General features: G+C 38.2%; 2 protein-coding genes across 11 annotated transcripts in view; both read right to left on the bottom strand.

Annotated features, from left to right (window-relative positions):
* The window catches only part of FCHO2 (FCH and mu domain containing endocytic adaptor 2), a 94,401-nt gene extending 93,507 nt beyond the window's left edge, over nt 1-894 (bottom strand). For 4 of the 10 annotated variants that reach the window (XM_054187023.1, XM_054187022.1, XM_054187024.1 and 1 more), the window contains exon 1: nt 724-892. In XM_054187023.1, the coding sequence (XP_054042998.1) occupies nt 724-753 (30 nt within the window). In that variant the 5' untranslated portion in view covers nt 754-892. Of the gene's footprint in view, nt 1-723 lie in introns of all 10 variants that reach the window. The other 6 variants (XM_054187033.1, XM_054187032.1, XM_054187030.1 and 3 more) reach the window with 4 other exon arrangements.
* Nucleotides 895-10,426: 9,532 nt separating this feature from the next.
* The window catches only part of TNPO1 (transportin 1), a 64,373-nt gene continuing 53,568 nt past the window's right edge, over nt 10,427-21,231 (bottom strand). The window contains exons 23-25 of the mRNA XM_054184658.1: nt 20,353-20,427; nt 17,453-17,595; nt 10,427-15,880 (exon numbers count right to left, since the gene is read on the bottom strand). Coding sequence (XP_054040633.1) covers nt 17,488-17,595; nt 20,353-20,427 — 183 coding nt within the window. The 3' untranslated portion in view covers nt 10,427-15,880; nt 17,453-17,487. The remainder of the gene's footprint in view (nt 15,881-17,452; nt 17,596-20,352; nt 20,428-21,231) is intronic.

Raw genomic sequence — 21,231 nt, 5'->3', positions numbered from 1 at the left:
TTAAAAACCACATATATCTGCGCAGAGAGGACTTATAAACTGTTTCTAAAGTGGACTGGAGAGCCTGTTGTTTCCCCAGCTGGCTGCTGTACCTTCTGACATGCAGACACACACACACACAGAGGGACAAGCCATGGGTACAAAAGCACCGAGCTCCGAGGGGGGCAGCCTCGCCTTCTCACCCTCCGTTGCACTTCCCCCGAACAACCTGCATTGTCCGGAGGGATCCGACCGCAGCCCCATCCACAGCCCGGTGCCTGCCAGACCGACACCACCACCCCCACCACCACAGGGTCCCCTTCCCTTCTCCCGCACCCCTCATCCCACCGCCCCCACGGCTGCCGCCAGCCCCTCTCCCTCGCCGCCCGTCCCCGACGGACCCCGGAGCTCCGCGGGAGGCGCCGGGCCAGGCCGGGCCGGGCCGGGGGTGGCGGCAGTCCCCTCGCCCCACCGCGGGCTGCCCGGGCGCAGGCAGGTACCCGGCTTCCCCCACGGCCCAGCCCGGCCGAAGCCAGCGCCGGCGGGCGCAGGAGCGGGGCGGGCGGCGGCCACCATTCCCGCCGCGGCAAGGCCCCGGCCCAGTCCCGGGGGTGGCGTAAGAGCCAAGGCTGCTCCCGCAGCGGGGGACCCCGGCTGCACCCTACGCTACCCTGCCCTGCCCTGCCCTGCCCTGCGCGCTCCCCCCGCGGCGCGGCGGAACCGGCCCGCGGCGAACTTCCCTACCCAGAAGCTCTCCACGAAGTACGCCATCATCGCGCCGGGCCACCGGCGAGCCTGAGCCCGGCCCCGGCCGCCTCAGCCGCCGAAGGAAAGGGGCGCCGCCGCGGCGCGCCGCCCTTCCCGTTACGGTGCAACCGCCTCCCTCCACACGGCTCCGCCGCCCCCCCCGCCGCGCATGCGCGCCGCCGCCGCCGGCCGCCGCTGGCCCCGCGCAGGCGCGTAGCGTGTGTGTCCTCCCCGCGCAGGCGCGGAGGGGTGAGTGCCGCTGCCGCGCTCGGGCCTCGGTGGCGGCGGCTTGTCCCCCGGCCCGTCAGCCCCAGCTGCCACCCTGACCCGGCGGCCTATCCCCAGGCCCCGTAGCCGGCCGGGCGGAGAGCTCGGCCACAGTCCGGCAGCACCAGTGGACGGGGAAGGGCGTGGTGCCATCCCGTGAGGGGAGAGAGCCCGGTCTGTGGGAATACGAACAATGATTGCAGAGAGTCGGGGCTGGGAAATGTTGAGTGAAACCCCCTCAGGCATACGCATAACGGCCGGAGAACGGCTGCAGCGAGTGCTGCCATGCAGGGAGGGGGAGGAGGAGGAGAGACTGGTGCCGTGCAAAGGGGCCGCGCACCCAGGCCTCGCCGCAGGCTGGTGGCGTGGGGTCCCTCAGCGCAGGCAGTGGCTGGGCCTGGCGGCAGCTTTGCTGACAAGGCCCAGCTTACCCACCCGCCTGCATCCACGCTGCATTCCACAGGTCCCGCGGCAGCCATCTAAAGCCAAAGAGGCCAGAGAAAGCGTTCACTTCAACCCTTTGTCTTCTTCGATGACTGTTGAGTTTCCAGACCCATCATTAACCTGATGTAGATTATTAGCCAGCAGGGGTGATGTCGACTGCTGGACCAGAACACAGAGCCGGTCAAGTGCCACCTGTGGCCAGTTTGTATTGAGAGTATCTTCTTCACAGGAGAGTCAGCCCCACTGGGCTCTTCCTGGGACCCCAAAGAGTTCCTCTTCTACCTTAAGGAGATGATTTGGTGCCTAAGACAGCTGTTAGGTTTTCGTTATTGACTAAAAACACTGATGTGAGGGGCTGCAGCTTGCTCTCCTCTGCAAAGGCGTGGTAAGCGCTTTTTACAGACTTCATCTACAGCTCTGTCAGCACAAAGCTTTATACAAGATACAAAAAGTAAGAAGCTCTGTGCTGGGTGTTCAAGGTCCTCCTTTCCCCTTCACAGAAACCCTGTGGGTTCTGGTATGAAAAAATCTCGCCTGCTTCCACCTTAGTACTGATGTCATTTGGCCTTCGTTCTGTAAGATACTTGGTAAGGCATAGAGCAGAACATTCAAGTCATCCCTAAGAACCTGATGAATTCATCAACTTACATCAAATTTATGCTCATTAAAGACTTCCATGAAAGCCAAATGGTTAGGAAAAGTGTAGTTCAGAAGTTTGCAGTGCTATAGAATTTCATTAGAAAAAAAAATAATTAGGGTGAACAAGACAGCCAAATTTGTATTACTCATATCAATATAAGTCAGTGTGATTCCTTATGCATTACAAAGTTTCAACTACTTTTATCAAAGATACTTGTATGGAAGATAAGCAGTTCTGGTATTACAATCATTGGTAACTGACTATAGCTTTAGTCCATCATGTACTGTACCTCCCTGGTAGGTTTAGTAGTTCCTTGCTTTCTAGCAGCGTTCTCCCAAAGTCTCAGTGCATGCAAAGCTTGCCAAGGTGCCGATGCCAACAGAGAGAAAACTTCTGGACCCCTTTCGTAATCAAAATTTCTTTAAAAGTCCCAAGACTGCTAGATCTGGATCTTTCTCTTTTGATAACAGTAGTAAGCATGGGTACCGTAATTCTAAACAGTAACATGCTACAGGACTACGTTTAAGAAAAACTACTTTATGCATCTATTTACTTGATACAAGTAAGCAGTCTGCTTTATGATCTGAAGAAAGATGTGAACTTGGTATTTTTTGCAGTGTGTGTTGCTATCTGTAAGGATGAACAGCAGGGTAAACAGTGAGATAAAAGCTGCATGATCAGAGCTGAAGGTTTTTATTCCACAGAAGATAGAAAAATACCTTTCACAGGGACAGACACCATGCTATAATGGAAGGACAGTTGGGTTCACTTTTACATTTCATAGAAAAGTTCCCATCTTCCACATTTTCAAAGCTATACAGCAGTCCCTTATTTACTGCTACATCTGGATGTGAAGGAACTGCTGCAGTGCTGCAACAATCTACCATTACACAAATATCAAACCCAGCCTCAGGTTTTCAACAGCAGCTTTCCACGAAAATTTGAGTGACATGCAAAATCTTAGGCCTGAACTTTACAGCATCCTGCAGCATAGGTATGGTTACATAGAAAATCACTTTGATTGGGATGATGATCAGGATCAATAGTTACATTCTTAACACACAGTGGAATTCCCTGCAATAAAATCAATTTCTTAGGAGTGAACTTTCTCTTGAACTCCATATACTATCATAAAGTGAGCTCTACCAGCAACAAAGGGCTGTTGTTAAACTTTACCATCCTATATGCTGCATGCCAATCTTGTCACTTATCTTTTAAAGTAGCACATACTGAAAAATCCTTACTAAGGACAGTCCTATTATGCACACTACTTCTTTGGAGACCGTCCTGGATAAGAAAATCCTAGATTACTGCTTTATGTGCTGCTGGATGTTATGTAATGAGCATGACTGAAGAATTAGTCCATGTACTGTGCCAGTGCCATCCAGTTGGTGGTTGTACAGTTTTTCAGTCATGCTTCTTGCATAGTACCCAGCAGCAGGTATTTGTAAATATCAGTGCTCAGTGTCTTGCATTTGGATTTAAGCTTCAGTGTAAAGAAGCATATGGACATGTGATGGGGAGGCAGTTTTATGTGCCGGGTTGGCTATTTTATGTGCTGGGTCAATACCCAGCCAGTTTATTAAGGTCATTCTAGAAGGCGACACGAGTCTGAGCTACACTCACATGAGATCTTGAGGTTACGAGACCAGCTAAATACAGTACTTAAAGGCAGAGACTGATGATCAATCATATTCAAAACAAATTGTTAGACATATTGGGAAAGGAACAGAGAACTTCATCCACGGTGTGCATGGGCACCTGCACCATGACTGCTGTGCACAGTGCTAGTACCCCTTCTCTTATCCGCCCCTCAAAAAATACCCAACAGCACAAACAAAAACAAAAACAAAAAACAAGCCCAGAAGACTGAGATAAGAGCAACAAAAAAGAATCCAAGATATAAAGGGAACTAATGACCACCAAGTATACTGGAATTCTTCAGGCTGGAAAAGAGATGACTGGGAAAGAATACGATACAGAAAACTCATGAGTAAGAACAGAGCAGATGAGTTAAAAATGAGAAATACATCTTATTGAAACCACAAGCAGAGAATTCAGTCAAGCTAGAAGGAAGGGGAAAATGGATAAAGTTTCTAGGTTTCTCTAGTCAAAAGAAATCCACAATGGATTACTAAATACAAAGACAATATCACTTATTCTGAAAGTCCCTGATCTGCAAGTTAGTGAAGCCTGTGAGAATACTTTGCAACAGTATCATTTATAGTACTTTAATCTTATCCTCTTCCCTAGGTATTGGCTGCTAAGGACAGGATACTGGGCTAGGTAGACGCTTTGTTTGTCCCAGTACAATTGTTCTTTTGTTCTCCTGGTGTAATGAGGGTGGAGAGAAAGGAACATTATTTTGATAGTCATGACTACACATTGAGTCCTGTATAAGAAAACAAACATTCCGATTGTATATTTTCACCAGTGTTCACGGAAGATCCAAATAGTTTTCTGGATTACAAATTTTTAGTAAAGAGTTAAAAAAAGCAATTGTCTCCCATTTTTGCCATCTACATGAGTGTAAGGTTAAAGAATCACAACAACAAATCTCATAGGAAGGACATGAAGAACTAAAGAGACTTCTTGTCTGTACAAGTGAACAGTTATATTTCATTAATATAATCCTAATTTTTGAAAAATTATGCCATTTGTCATCAATGTGGGTTGCACACATGTGAAAGAAGGTATTTATCTCAGAGTTCCCCTCTCAGAAAAGCATCCCTGAATCTGCAGTTTGCTCTCTGTGACGTGATTTACCCATCCTCTCATATTTCCAGCTTCTGGTTTTATAAGTGTTAATAATAACTTTTTTTCAACAATCACGTCTTTTAAAGGGTGAAGATCATCAGAGATGTGGCATTATATACAGTAAGCTGTTACTTGAAAGAACTTGTCAAATACGATACTAAAGATACAATGCATCTAGACATTAATATGATTGAAAAATAAAGATCGTATATTGTATTTTTACCTATAGCAACTAAGTTGATTTGCCTTACGTTTCAATCCATTTGAAAATGGATTATGAACTCTAGGTAAAATAACTGCATTCAATTATTAGTAAAACCCTTGATACGTGAATCTACAACTGAATGCGCTAATATTTTAAGATGAAAAAAGGAGTAAAAAAATACAAATAATTGCCAAACAATAATTCAGATTAGTACATTATTGAATGTCATAATGAACTGCCAAAGAGCCAGTTGATATTTAAAGCTCTTAATTAATTAAAAATGAGTAAGAAACTGATTCAGGTAAAATACATAATCTAACATTGCACTTTATTTTTCAAGAGAACCTGAAGTAGCAGATGGAGGTGGAGCCATTTTATATACAGATATGTATTTCATATACCAGACTGAGGTGTATGCCTTGAAAAATGCATATTTTTTTTCTTCTTTACTGTCCTTGTTAAAAAATCTACACAAAGACTTTTGATAGGTAACCAGGAATTTATACTGCCAGTTGAGGTATTTTCTGAAGACTATGAGCACCAAAAGAGATACAAATAGCTGGAATTGTGTAAACACTGTGGTGGAGAACAAAAGATGGGGAAAAGGAAGACAGAGTGAATTGTTGGCTAAGTCCCTTTCCAGAGTCCTTTAACTTTGGTATGTATTGTCAGGTTACCTTCCAGGATTTAAAACACACCAGGATTATGTTCTAACCAAGCAATTGTAGCTGAGTACCTGCAGACATTACTGAGAAGTTTAATAATTCACTTGCTTATGACCTACACATTACCTTCAGGACTAGCCATTTATTGCAGCCTTTTTGGAAAAAAAAAAAAAAGTATAATGAAATCCCATAGACAGAAGTTAAAGCTAGAAAAACTTCAGGAAAAAAAAAAAATCTAAGTCAGAGAAAGAGATTATAAAGTTAGCAGCAAATACAGCTAACTTGAAATAATTTATTAAAAGAGCATTAGGAATTCTCCAACCCAATCTTAAAACAGGCTGGGCATGCATTTTCTGAAATACATGCACAAACCCAAATTGTGGTCTGATGAGAGATCGCTGGTGAGATTATGGCCTACATTACACTTCTGGATAGGATGGATGTTTTTAACATCTTTTCTGAGTTTAAGATAACCAAAAGTACTGTGCACAGGGTTACAGATAGCCACATTTATTACAGTAAGGGATCAACTAAATTTTTTTTAACTTGGTGCAATACCTCATCGAAGTTCTTCCAAAGCTAGTAATGATTTCTGTGTTCTGTTGAAGATTTACAGCACATTTTAATGACACTGTTTTCAACATCCCTGGAATGATGTATTCCATTAGGCTGCATCTGACTCACTGTGTATTTAAATGCGCAGTTCTATTGATCTAGTCACCAAGCTTGACCACGTCCCATTCATTACTTCAATTACTTAAATTAGGAGCTCAACAGCATTGTTTCATAGTGAGTCACTTGGTGCCAATACTCCACCTTTATTACTCTTCTGCTCTGTTGCTGCCAAAAGCATGTTTCATCAAATCAACCTCCAATCAAATGGAAGGATTAGAAGGCATTAGTGAACATTAGTACCGACAAACTGGAATAGCTTAATGATTGTAGATTCCATTTTGACTTTTCTAGACACACTTCAGCCTTGCATGAAAAAATGGGAGACTTCTAATATATTCAGTAGGTGCATTACTACAGAAACGCTATACTGAGTTTTTCCATCTATATTCTATGTAAGATGGGGAAATAATATGATAAATTATTACGCTGTAATACCGCCAAGGATACATTCAATGGTTAGCTGAATCTATACTGTTGATGCATCCATATATTCGACAGGGCATACATGTTTTAGGCACTTACCTGCAAACATGTTGATCAATGAACTTGAAGCAGCTTCTTATTTGCAGTCAACTAGTAAAAATAACCTAAATGAAAAAAGACTGAAGTATTTGAAGCATTTGAATACAATGAAAAGCAAAGAAACCTGAAGTGTGAAGAGCAAGCTCTGATGATATAACTTCACTTACTACTAAAGTTCTCCATAGCGCCTGCCACACAAGCAAGATGTGGTGTCTAGATCACAAAGATTCTTATCCACTGTGGTTATAAGATAAGATAGAAACAGAAAAGGTAACTGGGGGTAGAAGGGTCTGAAGCTAAGATAATAAGATTATATGGTATCTCAGGCAAGTATTCTTAGTACAGTGTAATGGAATAAATGGTGCTTCTGTTCTTAATTAAACCAAATAAAGCTTATAATTATTATAACACTAACAAAAGAGGAAGTGCAAAGGCTTGGGAACGTTTATGAAAGACAGTGAATGAAATAATGAAAGATATTAGTCTAGAAAGATGTTTTTGCTGTCCAGGTAAGAAGCAGCTATTTGAAATATTGTGAAAGAGGTAAAACGATATGGTTATACAGGTACTTAATTAGGATTGCATGTTAAAAATCAGAATGGCAGTATGAACAGGATGGGCAGTGAACGGTTTGCATTTGGTCAGAAGTCATGCTATATGAAAATAATTCGTACCTTTGATTCTTCACAACATCCATAGATATACACACTAGTGCTTACGAATGGCAACCACCAGCTTGAGTGGCTGAAAGACAGACATGAACTTCACAGTGTCCTTATCACCTTGTTAAAACTCTTAAAGCCTAAGTGCTTGTGAAGGTGTGCAGACTGGTATTAGTAATGATTTAGAGGGCCTCCTGTCTCCGCATACATGGGGTAACATCCTGTTATTCCTGCCAAATTTGAAATTAAGATACTGAGGCTTAGGTGTTTGGTTATTTTTTAAAGAAATAAAAGTAGCCAAGATGCCCATGATTCTTAGACAAACTGAACTCTGAGTTTTTACATTGGGCGAGTATTTGCCGAACAGCCCCCTGTTAAACACTGCCATCTTATGGACTGAGAAACAGCTACACGGATGAGTGAATACTTGCAACAAACAAGAGCTGCGGTCTAAGGTTCCAGCTAGTTTCCATCTGGTTTTGCCCTAAAGACAACAGTTTTGGTGTGCAAGGCTTTCAGTAAGGAAGATGGGAATAAGCAAAACTAAAATTGTCTACATCTTCCTATGGCAGAGTACCGGAGAAAGAGGTGCAACTATCTTATGGAACCCTTCAAGTTTCTGTATCTGCAAACCGCAGAATCCCCATAACAAGTCAACATGGATGTAAAGCTGAAAGATAGCTTGAGAAATCTGCAAATTAAATATGCCCTACATATAAGGACATTTCTTGACAATCATTTCAGGGTAAAAAGACCGGCAAATTAACATCACTTCTCATTGTGTACAGTACTTTATTAGAGAAACAAAATTCTGTTTGGCATTTGTATTAAGCACTAGGGGTGCAGAGAGAAATAATGGAAAACGTAAAAACCTTGGTATCAGTTATAGTAATACTGCAGTAGGTATGCATCCAAATTAACCTGTATGCTGTAAACACAGGGGAAGACTTTAAGTTCTGTGTATTTTATAGAGGAAATTTATGACTATCCATTTTGCCAAGGGGCAATAAAGAAAAGGAAAAATGGGTAAAACTATCAGCATAACAGTTCAACATGTTTTATTTCTATATTTTAAATATAGATTAAGATTCAACAGAAATTATTTATACCTGAAGCTACAAAATACCTCAATTTTCACTTTTATGATTCAACTGAAAGTCTGGCAAAAAAAGAATTGGAGCCACAAAAAACCTGAAAAACTATGATTCAAAAATAATTCCTTTTATGCCATAACTTAAACCTATATGCATTAGTATATGTGCAGCACAATTGCATCTGTTTTCCTTGAAAAGTGGACTGATTATTGGAAATGACCTAATTTTAAGTCTGCCATTTTTCATTATAATATTTGCGTGTCTTTTGGGACACTTCAGTGGTATATGCTGCTCATTTTATGCAAAACAAGCGTAAATGCCTCTGAAAGAAATGCACTTTGCATATTAATAAGTTTATATAAACAGTATGTTTCATTGTGAGTCATTCTGGGATAACAAAAGCTACTAACATCTACTCTGTGCGCACTTAAAATACATAAATTATTTTACACACAAAATATTCCTACTGAAATGCCTTTTCATTCAAGTACATCTTTAAATTAGATGTAATTTTTTTTTTAAAGAAATAGCATGGTCTATGTTGAAAGTACAATCCTTTGCACTGTCACAATCTGACCACAAATTTAGTCATAACATTCATTTCACTTATTCAAGATCCCAGTACTTACTCAACTCATCTTGTTTGTACATACAGGTGGTAATTAACCTCAACCTCAAAATCAGAGGCCACAGCTTAAGATCAGGCTCTGCGCTGATAGCAGGAGGCTTGAACAAAATATCTGACTGACAGCAAGGTGTTCTACCATAAGTACTCCACAACGCCAGGGGAGTGGGGAGGGCTCTTTGAAAGAAAACAAAACTTTCCCCCATCACCTTCCACAGAGCCACTGGTGCCCTCAGCCAACAGGAACTATCTCTCTGCTCATCCCCTTGGTCTCTACACACCTGCACTGATGCTAACAGCTACATCATGGCCACCGCCTCTTTCTGGAGGCAGAAATCGAAGTCCTTTGTTAAGCAAACTTTCAGCTGAGGACAGTGTGCAGCAATTAATTTCTACTATAAATTTTATTATAGTAAGTAGTTATAACAATGCATTTTATTGAATTTAATCATTAACCTATAGAAGCTATCTGTGCTAGACATAAGTAATACACTAAATTGTCTACATGCTATTGACCAACTGTTAAACATTGAAGTGAACATAAAATGTTCAAACCAACATGGGTGGTTTTTGTCCAGAGGGCTACTACTGTTAGCTTTGTACTTTCATTTTATCACTGTATCAGGAAGTTATATAAATGGAAGGGCAGATCTTATTATCATGGTCCCATAAAACCTAGACAGAATTAGATGAAGACCACTGCAAATTTTGGTTCAGGCTTGAATAATTTATTTCTAGTTTACTCCTTTTTTATTCACATTATTGATAGCACAAGATGAGAACAATTTCCTCCCCCCCCCTTTCCCATTTGGTCAGACTTAGCAAGCATCAGCTGTTTCAAACAAAGATTCAACGTACCACTTCTCAGTAGGAAAGCAGTTACCAGTTATCACCCAAGAGGCATTAATTTCAGTTCACATACACCTCCTATTTCTACATTCATCTGCCCCCAAGCAGCATGAAGCATCTAAATTGAACTGACCCTAACTTATCCAAAGATCATTTTCTTTCAGACAAAGTTAAAATCCTTATTCAAGAGACTCCAGAACTTACATGTGTGAACCAGAAGAGTGCACTACTGGGTCAGGCAAAACAAACTGAACACAAAATTTTAATCTTTCATTAAAAATTGGAATGCAACATCTATATTTAAACAACTTTATTAACATAGTCAAGCAGTGATTAACATTCACATCTATTATGTCACATCATACAAATGTAAATACAAAATTACTACAGTACAATATATATTCTCTGCATGATCCAAAATATTTGGTGGCCCCAAAAACTCTTTAAAATTCAGCAGCTTATCAAAAATTAAAACCATATTCTATTTAAAATGAAGTTCTGTTAGCACATAGGCAGACTTCAAGAAATATCACTCAATTTAGTACAGTTTGAGAGGTTGCAGGAGGATATGTTTGAAGGAAACATTCCAACATTGTGGCAAATACAGAAACATCAGATTTAAAGCTTTCAAGCAAAACTCATACAACCTAAGTTGTCAGCAGAAAGATCCAGTCATCTTTCATTTTAAACTATTTTGTCTACTGCATCCAATTTAAAAGTTTGAAGTGTCTAGGTATTAGTAAGTCAGACAATGTACAACATAACTACCTATCTCTTCCCAGGAAAAAAAGGTACTACTACACTGGAGATTTCAACAGCCAAATGAACCTGCTTATACCAATGGTTTTTTTTCTAATTGCTGTCCTCACAAAAAACACCCAGGCCTTCTCAATTTTGTTGCTCACCCAAAGTAAGGAAATAGATACTCTAAGGCGAAAGTAGCACAACAGAACCAGCTTATAGAAAAAAATGATACTATACTGTAAGCGCTGAATTCTTCGAGATGTGGGTTTGGCTTACTTGACGTATACTGTAACACCACACAGGGATTCATCTTATAGAGCCATTTTAAACTTCCCTCATATAAGTACATTCAAGTGAGAAAGTATCATTATTTTAGTAGAATATACTCTTACAAGGCAAGCAACAAGAGTACTTGCCTCAGTTCCCCATTTAAAAATAATCTAAAACTGGCTTGCTCCAACCATTAAGTGCAAAGAGCAAGCATCAGTGGCAGACAAAAAACAGTATCTATTGAAGAATACTTAGAAGACTGATGGATGCAAGTCATTCTGGAGAATGCATAGGTGAGTGAAATACACAGCTACTGATCAAGCTTTATTTATTCAAGATGAGGTTACTGGAAATACTTACGTAATACATAACATATATGTATGCAAACTACATCAGCATCTATCTGAGATAATTGCAGAATGTTTGCCATTTCACTGTAGAGCTTAACCTTTATCTAAGATAAAAAGTTACTCTTTACACCCTACATAGAAGCTTTATGCATCTATCATCCCCATGAAAAAGATAGCATTGAAGCAATTAGTGTTAAGTTGCAACTTCTTTCCTTGACAAAATATGAAACAAACGATTCCCAATATAATGTTGCATTTGAAGTATTTTTCAAGAAATATTTCAGTTATTTGAACATGGATGCATTCTCCTCAAGGGAAGAATGGTTTTGCACCTTATCTGTTAATACATTCAATATGAATAAAATAGGTGAAGCAAAAGTCATTATTGTCCCACAGTAGAAGGTTAATTTAGAGTAAGTTTAAGACAGAGGAGCTGCCTAAATTAAATATAAGAACTGATATAATTAAGACACATTTTTATTAGCATGTGTTCTGAACAAAAAGGGTACAAGAGTATTCACCTGAGATAAAGCTAGTATTTGATTATTTCTAAGTAGCAATGAGTTTCGCTTGAGGAAAGCCACTTGAAGATTTAAAATATACATTTTACTATTATACAATATATGCAGTTTAAGTAATTAAGATTGATGCTAACATGAAAGTCCTAACAAAAAAAATAAATCACAGTGTGTATCAATATTGTTAGTTACAAAATTTATGCTACTTCATAATTTTTAAAAATTATAATGATTATAAATTTTAAACCCATTTTTCTAAAAGTGATCTTTTGAGTACAAGCTTTAAGGAGCAATAAACTAAAGCATAAGAATTAGCTTATTACAATTTAAATATATACATATTCACTGATTTAGAAAATAATCAAGCTTTGGAAAAAATTTACAAAATTGGTTATTTTTGCTTGCACTGGTTAAAATAATGAACTATTCTAATCTTTTTCCCTAAATGAAACGAGCTGTTTCCTGAATGTGTAATGAAAAAAATTTAGTATTGAACTTCACTTAAGACTAATTTAATAGCAATTTAGAACTGCCAAAAAGATGCATTTATAAGGATTTTAAATACACTTTCTGTTACCAACTTAGGTTGATCAGCAGCTTTTGTTCACTCTCAGAATCCTTCAAAAAGGGAAACTCAAAACAGGAAAAAGGCATATATAAAAACAGTAAACACTGACCTCCTGAGGTTCCTACAACAAAAATATTCAAGTAGAAAATCTACACCATTACTTAGCAGCGGCTATTTCTGTAGTTTAGCACACTAACAGCACTTTATTCAGTGTGTAAGGAGCAAATGAAGTAAGCCGTGCTTTTAGCATGCCAAGAGGCAGAAACACTGGAATGTAACAAAGACAAACTCACAATTCTACCAGTAAAAACATTCAGTCAACATTCAAGAACTGTCAAGACTACACCACAAGAATTAAGATGCTTTTTATAGATCCCATGATGCAATAATTGAACTATAAATGTTAATGCTGATTCAGAACTTTTCTTACCTCACATTATATCCTAAATAGCTTCTGCAAATCTCTGCGGTATATTATGTATGAAGAATGTGGTTTATTTGCTTTAAAATATACCATGAGAGAACTTACTGATACAAAAGACTATTTTGTCAGCACTGTTTATTTCTGCCTCATTTTAATTACTTTCCTTGCTGTTATACCAGATCAGTTCACATCTGTACAAATACCTATTAAAATACGTATGTACAAAAGTGGCATCCTAAACTAATCCGAGGTGAGGTGGAGTGGTTTTATTTGGTTAACTGGGCTTTCTGAAATTTAAGAAGTTTAATTAAACTCAGATTCTAGGTGTTATGCTACAGTATTAATTTGGTATGTTTTCTATTCTACAATTTTTTTTGATGTCATTTCTCTGAAACTCTTCCCTAATGTTCAAACAAACACACTCAAAATTAGAGCAAGTTTGGGTCTAAAATAATATCCCACCTTGCTAAATTTTGAAGGTTTGCAGTTATTTTCCTTCCAGAATTTGGTTTTCAAGTGTTTTTAGTAACTATTACTAATTTACTACAGCTTTATTCGTTAAGAATGAATTTTGTATTTGCTAATAAAGCAATGTAATTTGAAAGCAAGTTATTACATGCAATTTTGACCAAATTGAATAAATACTATGTACTAGTATTACTGAGTGTAATTCATACAGTACATGTCCAAACTATTCTTCAGTATAATCCATTAAAATTTGCAAAGCCAAAAAAAAAGGGTGTGGGAAGAGGGGCATGTAAAACATGCATGCTATCATGCATTAAAAAAAATAATCAAAACTCTTAACAGCATTTATAAGTCCACACTCACACAGCTCAAACTTCAGTGCAATGGCTAAATCATCCAACAGTCAAAGAACAGAACCATGCAAAGAAGAGCAAGTTCTTAAAAAAAAACCCCTAATGAACAAAACAGCAACCAAACAAAAAAAACCCAAAAACTGTTATCCAGTATCCATTCTGCAATGCAAAGGTGAGAAACTAAATCTACAAAAAGGCTGTTATGGCTTAATTTTGTTTTGCAGATTAATTATGCAGCACTTGAAAAATGGAAAGGTGTGGCTTCACCTCTGACCAGCAGAGTTAAAAATCTCTCCATTTTCCTTTATCATCATGGGATACTCTTTAGGCAATCTAAATTATTAAAGACTTGCCACTTTCAGATGGACACAAGATCAAGTGTACCAGTTAGGATTTCACATTCACAGTACATAAGAAAATACACATGGAAGGAAAAGTAAAGGGTTAACTTAACAAGGATTTATTCACAGGAATACATGTAAGTAGAGAAAAAAAAAACACAACAGAAAAGCTAAACAAATGAAATGAAGAGGATCCAAACCAACTTTCACTCTGTAGCTTTAAACTTGCACCCTTGTGCATTTAACTACATCACAAAGGGCCACCAACATGCGCCGATACAGTGTAGATACCCTGCATTACATCCATTAACTTAAACATCTCTTTAAGATCATGCTTTGAACAAAAAGAAAGCATAGAAGGTAATATGTTGAGTGGGAATAAACACAAATATAGCAATCATGTCATCAACTTCTACAATTGTCTTTACGTGCCAACTAACATTTACGCAGCCTTTAACGGGTCTTACCATGTAACTCATTTTTAGAGATTCTGAGAAAATCACTAGTATATAACCATGCAGAAAGCACATCACACTGACAGCACAGAGGCAAATATTTTGCACAGCTATATCAGCTTTCCACATTGTGCAGGTTACACACAATACAATATCAATCCTATTCTTAAAGATCCTAAAAAGGTATTTCAAGGCCTAATTGTTAACTACAGTACTTTATATCTATATTCTTAAAAAAAATTCCACAGAATCTTAAAAAGGAATTTTAAATGCAGGGCTATATTGAATTGGTAAACTGCAACACAAAACTGGCGCAACATAGGTAAATGTATACCAATTTCACTCTATGTGATGCAAGCATGCTACTTTCCCACTAATTTAAATTACTTCTGATCACTATGAGCCAGAACGCATGCCTGAACCTTAAACTGCACGTTAAGAATAATGCCTTACTCTAGAAATTAAATCTAATGAAGTACAATAATCAAATCATATCCACTACTTTAATTCCTTTTTTAATGTAAAAATTAAGATGTCAATCTTTCCTTTGAAGTGTCCCTCCCCTTAACCCCAAAAATGAAAGGAGTGACTCATTTGGCAGCTTGCAGGTTGCTTCATTTTGTCCAAGTTAACCTTTATTAATTTATGATGGGGTTTCTATATTGTACACTGCAAGTGCCTGCTCCTAATACAGACACAAGCTGCATTTTAACTGTACTAACTTCATTTGTGTAGTTCTTCTTCGTTAACATGCAAATACCTAGGAATCCCATCAAGCAGGATGAAATAATGTAGAAAACCCTTACTTAAAAAAAACATAAAAGAAAAAAGAAAGCCTTTTACTGTTTGTGACCCCCATTCTTAGGTTTCCTTTATTGTGCGCAAAATAGTTTTCCTCTTTACGTATCCCTATGTCCCTACGGTTCAATTATATGGTTCTTATTTTGGTACAATTCCCCACAATATTCCAGAATGTGCTGTTTTGTGACTAGATTCTTTTTTTTTTTCTTTTTTTTTTTTTCTTCTTCACATCCAGTGCAGAGTTGTAATAGGAGACAGATTTCCACCCACAAAGGCTCCAGATGTTAAAACATTTCCCAACATCGACTTAATACAGTGACGGCAACACCTCCCTCCCGCCCCTCCCAGTAGGGTTGGGATTGTACTGTATTCCCTACTGGTTTACCCTTCCCCCCAGTAAAGGGTAACATTTTCCCTGGGTGCAGAGGCTCCCTCATGGTCTCCCAGACTGAAGGACCTGTAAAAGGAAAAGACAAAGGTGTAATTAAATCTTACCTTGAACCTTAACTGACAGATCTGTGCATAAACAAAGAGCTCTTTTGCCTTTTTTAAGCAGTAGGTGCCACCTTAAAAAACAATTCTATGCCTAGATTTTCCCTTTTAAGTCTGTTAAGAAAAGAGCCCATTTATATCAGGTAAATTATTATTCATGAAACAACAATGCATGCTTTAAAGCTACACTGACAGTTCCACTATTGTGGCTAAGCTTAGATTTAAGATAAAAGCAGTCCTATATATTCTAAACAAGTGTTTCCATTTTTAGCACAAAATTATGAGGTAGTTATGACCTTGAGAAAGAATATTAAACATATCTGCTACTGATGTAACAATTTAATTTTAGGTGGATTAAACAAGATAGCCATACTGTCTCCTCAGTTCAAACTGAGAATAATGGCAAGTTTTATCACTTTGGATTCCTCTTCATTAGGCAGCGAAAACACCCTCATGTCAGAACTAAAATGCCCTCATTGATAAATACGTAAATGTTTGAAATTTGATTTGTTTTTAAATCCATTGTTCACATCAAAGATGTAATAATTCAAACATGATTTCTTATGTCACTGACATTGAAAAAATCTTTGGGTAACTTTTAAATAGTTGTCCATTCAACAATAAAACAGAATTATATGAGTTGATCCCATAATTTCAGTACAAAAATTCTACAGCTAGTATAAAATTATATAAAGACTGAATAAATAAACCTAATTCACACTCTTTTTTTGGGCGGTATAATCTTTTCACAGCCTCACACTGCCTAACACATAGGAAATTTGCTTTATACAGTGTGCACAGATAGCACACAAAGCAAGGTGATATAATAATATAACTATTCTAGAATGCACTACCACTGTTCTCAGTTGAAGTTGAATCATTCTCTGCACAGAAATAACAATTCTGAATTGGTGCACAAAACAGAACATTATGGCAATAATAGACATACCAGCCTCCCCAAAACATCAATCTCTACTGTAAAGTAGAGTTACAGATTAGCATAACACCCTTTACTCAGCGCAAAGATCATCTAGTATGTTGTTAGGACTATATTGGAATTCTCATGGCTAAAGTGTGTTAACAAACTTGCTTTCCTGTCCTACAGGAATATTCCTGATTAGACCACATCTGCCTTCTACTCATTCGTAAGACATAAGGGAGCCTGTGTCTTTAGTATTATGGCTTCAGGATCAATGTTCATCACTTTTCTTATTAAATTTGAATCGGCCCTTTGTTATACCTACACTTCCAACCTTAACTTGATACACTACCACGTGTATCATACACTCACTTTTCTTTCTTTCTCTCTCTGTAAAAATAAAATAAGAGAGTCAGACAAGCGCTTTTCCTACAGCTACCATTATTTAGGTACACTATCACGCCCTTTTTTTTTTTTCCTTCTTATAGGAAGGAAAGATACCTCATCCAGCATATCTGAAAAATTCTAGTCTGATGAATTAATTATACTTCATACAATGCAAACAGGGAGGAAGTCTGTTTTACAGCTCTGTCTAGCAAGGAGCATTTGTGTGCTTACCTCTAATTATGGGACTGCAGCTACAGTGCATGAGGTTAAACTCCATAGTAAGCTGCAAGGCGCTCTTTTAAGGGAAGAGGAAACTGGTCAGAGAAACGTCTCCAATTCTCATCCCCAACTTGATTTTTAAATCCATGAAGAATCTACGAATGAGAGGGGAGAAGTCAAGATAATCACTTAACAGAAGGTACATTACTTACTAGCAACATAGGAAGTAAGCCACAAACTGCTGGACTGTATGTCTGTCCATTTGAATTCTCCAATTTAATAATGAAATGCTACTAAGAAACAGAGGAAGTATCGTCTTTCTTAACGGAAATGCTTTTTCTTTTAAAGGTAACATATAGAATATAGCTACCCACACAAATTACTGTGCATATACATATCTATATGTATATTTTTAATAAGTAAGGTGACTTACAACCTAGAGCTAGGCCATTTCAGAATGCTAAACTTTTTATCAATTGACAGTCTATATATCTTAAGATAATTGTATTAACATTTCTTTTTTAAATGTGTACTGTGTTGTGGGAAGAAAGCTGAGCCAAAACTGCAGCCAGCATTTGACAGAATGAATACCTGTCAATTTCTAGCACAAATACAAAAGGATCCTGCGAGGGCTCCTTTTTTTTTTTTACTTGGGATTTTACTTGGGAGTAAGACAAATATCACTAAAAAGGAAGCTGTTAAAATCTTTTGTGTTTTGAAAAAACAGGGATCCACAGTCAGTGGCAGTCAAAAGCCAGTGAAACAGGGAAAAAAAATAAATCAACAGGTTTCAGTTTGGACCTTCCAACATAATAAATTAACTGAAAAATGAAGAAAATTAAATTATACTATCAAAAAGGTCTTAGTATATTAGCTCTGTAAATAGCAGGTTAAAAGGTAAACATTAGAAAGAACAAAAGCAGATTAAATGGCTCCTCCTCATACAAAATTATGCCAAGAGAGTCTAGTTTTGTTTTTCTTTTTTAAATTCAATGATACTGAATTGTGGAACAGTCTGTCATGAACAGATCCTCACATAAAAGGCAATGCCAAAGTTAAAGCTCACGGTACCGAGTTCACCCTCAACACAACATTCTCAGGCAGAGCTGTTCTGAAACAGGATGTAGCAATAATGACAATACAGTGTCACCAGTTAACTTACTGTGTTTCTCCCTGAAAGAGACCTTCCACAGGCAGGCTCACAGAGACTCACCGACTCTTTCCTAACCCAAACAGGTTAGCCAGCTGCCAAGAAGCTACTGAAAATCTAAGAATGTTCAGGTATGGCAAAAGGAACACTTTTTAAATTATCTTTCAGTAGAGTTTTAGCAAGTGAGCTTCAGCTACAGTCTTCAGATACCTTGCTTTTATAAAAAGTGATAAAATTCTTAGGCTATTAGATTAGATTTCAACACTGGCAGCTGGACAATCCATTTTTTCTTCCATTGTTCCTGAAAGGCATAATTATTGTTGGAAAAACATCTAACTGGACTACAGCAATCGTATATTCATGAAGAAGTAATCTAAAAACCGTGCATGCCGTCACTTGAAGAAAGCTTTGTCTCCCTTCTTGCATTGCAAAAAGACAAAAGAATACCCTTTAAAAAGCAAGGATGTCCTTATGCCAAATGACCAAGATTGTGTCTAGCTTGAAGGCATTAGATCCCACATGGATATAACTTGGAAAGAATCTGAAAAAAGGAGCCTAACTCACTGAAGCAAGTATTCAATGCTAAAGGACCAGGGCAGAAACACACGCTGAGGCTGCTTTGGACAATAACCACAGACAGCATCCTGAACTTTCTTTTAAGCTTTTAAGTATTTGCTGTTTCCTTTTGCTGATGCTACAATACCCGCAGCTGTGCATTTCCTGGACCTAATGTTCCTTCAAAAGGTACCAGTTATCTGAGAGGCTAACTGGGACAGTGAAATTTCTGTCTTTGCTTTTAAAGATAGGATACAAAAGTTCTAGCTTCTGTTCTAATGCTCACACAGGGCGTTACTTGAAGAAAAAGTGCCAATACTGACTCATGATCCTACTAAGTACTTAGGAATATGCTCCATTTTTGTTTTAAGAAGAGTATCATGAACTTCTGACATGTATCTGTCCAAAAACAGATTTCACTTTACAACTTATGAGGGGAGCAAGCCACACTGATGAACCATAGCAGCATCTGTTCATGAAACTGAAATTTATTTTCTTTCCCTTTTTTTTTTTCCTTAAATCTAAGACAGTAGTGCCAAAACAAAATAAATCACATTCTGGCTTCTCCCCCCCCCCCCCCCCCGCTAATTTTACACAAGGCAAACAGTCCTTTTGCTTAAATTCTATTGAGACTTTGTCTGTGGATATATTCTTGAAACTTGCTCATCCAAGAGGGATTCTGAGGAGGACTAAGCAATCCTGAAAACTTATTTTCAAGGGGAGTGAAAGAAACAGATCAGGATACTACTGGGATATTTTTCATTTGCAATTTTCTAGGTATTTCTCCAAAATAAAGTAGGTACCTTCATGGATAAAAAAGCCTTGAACCATAAAAATCTCGTTTTCTAGAAAAAAAGTGTTAAATGTGGTATAAACCACCCCTGTTCATCCAAATGCAGGCAAAACACAGTAGCATGGACATTATGAAAAGTTGTTTGAGGATGATTATCCCTTTAAATAAGATCTCAAGTGAACTTTTCAACGGTGTTAAAAAAATTTGGAATAACCCAAATGCATATAAGAAAATATCAATTAAAAAAAAACAACAGGATTTTAATGTTGTTTTGTCTGAAAATTTATGACCTTGCAAAAAATCCTCCATGACCACAAATACAGTAAGCGCTAACAATGGAAATAAAAAGCAAGGAAAAAACAGAGGATCCAAACCAACCACTGTAAGGATATACTGTTACATTAGAAACCTTACCTTACAGAACATGTCTCGGAGATCATCTTTTGGGCTAATCCACGATGCAACAGCATCACAAAAAAAAATAAAGTCCTATAAGATTAAACAATCACATAGGTTAGAAACCTCAATTTATAGGTCTGAAAAACAGCACTTGATCTTCATTCCACGAACTACTCAGGGTCTTTGATCCTAATTCACAACTGCTTTTGTTTTTATGTATCTATTTTCTATAGTTAATCCAGACCATAATGGTAAGCTATTGTACGCCTAAATGTTTAGAAACAGAAATAGCTGAGTGTAGGAATATCTTTGTTTAATTGTGTCTTTGATTAAATAAAACCACAGTTAAAAAAACCCAAACAACTCTCCCTTCCCACACCTCCCTTGCCTAACAATTCTTCCAGTACACATGCCAAGTTCAAGAACCAATCACCTTAATAACAAGTAACAAACTCAAGGCCACAGTCACAGCACACTCTCTCTCATGCATTTCCAGTTGGGGGAAAAAAGCTGTTGTATTTGTTTAAGCAGAGCCAGAAGTTTTTTCTGGGACACACAGGATATCTTATCTTTGAACCTTATCATACAGGTTCAAAACTAAAGCCACCCCAAAATCCCTATGCTTAGTTCATCTGCTGTCTCATATTACCTCCTACTACACCATTAAAGCACCTGTTTTTAATCACTAAGTTGATAATGCACATGTTTTTAGGTAGGAACTGAGGATAACAACTACAGAGGAGAGATGGGATAATGAAAAGAAACCTTAATTGTCACCTCCCCTTAAGCTATGTAAAAGAACAAATGGACAGCAGAAGAGGGAAATGCTACGTACAGAATAAGGTGTAAGTGAAATGAACTAAATATTTCAAAACAAGGTAGAAGCTCAATTCT

This window comes from Rissa tridactyla, chromosome Z (assembly GCF_028500815.1).
Source record: "Rissa tridactyla isolate bRisTri1 chromosome Z, bRisTri1.patW.cur.20221130, whole genome shotgun sequence".
Taxonomy (NCBI): Eukaryota; Metazoa; Chordata; class Aves; order Charadriiformes; family Laridae; genus Rissa; species Rissa tridactyla.
Note: the sequence above shows the minus strand (reverse complement) of the source record. Positions and strands in the feature narration are given on the sequence as shown.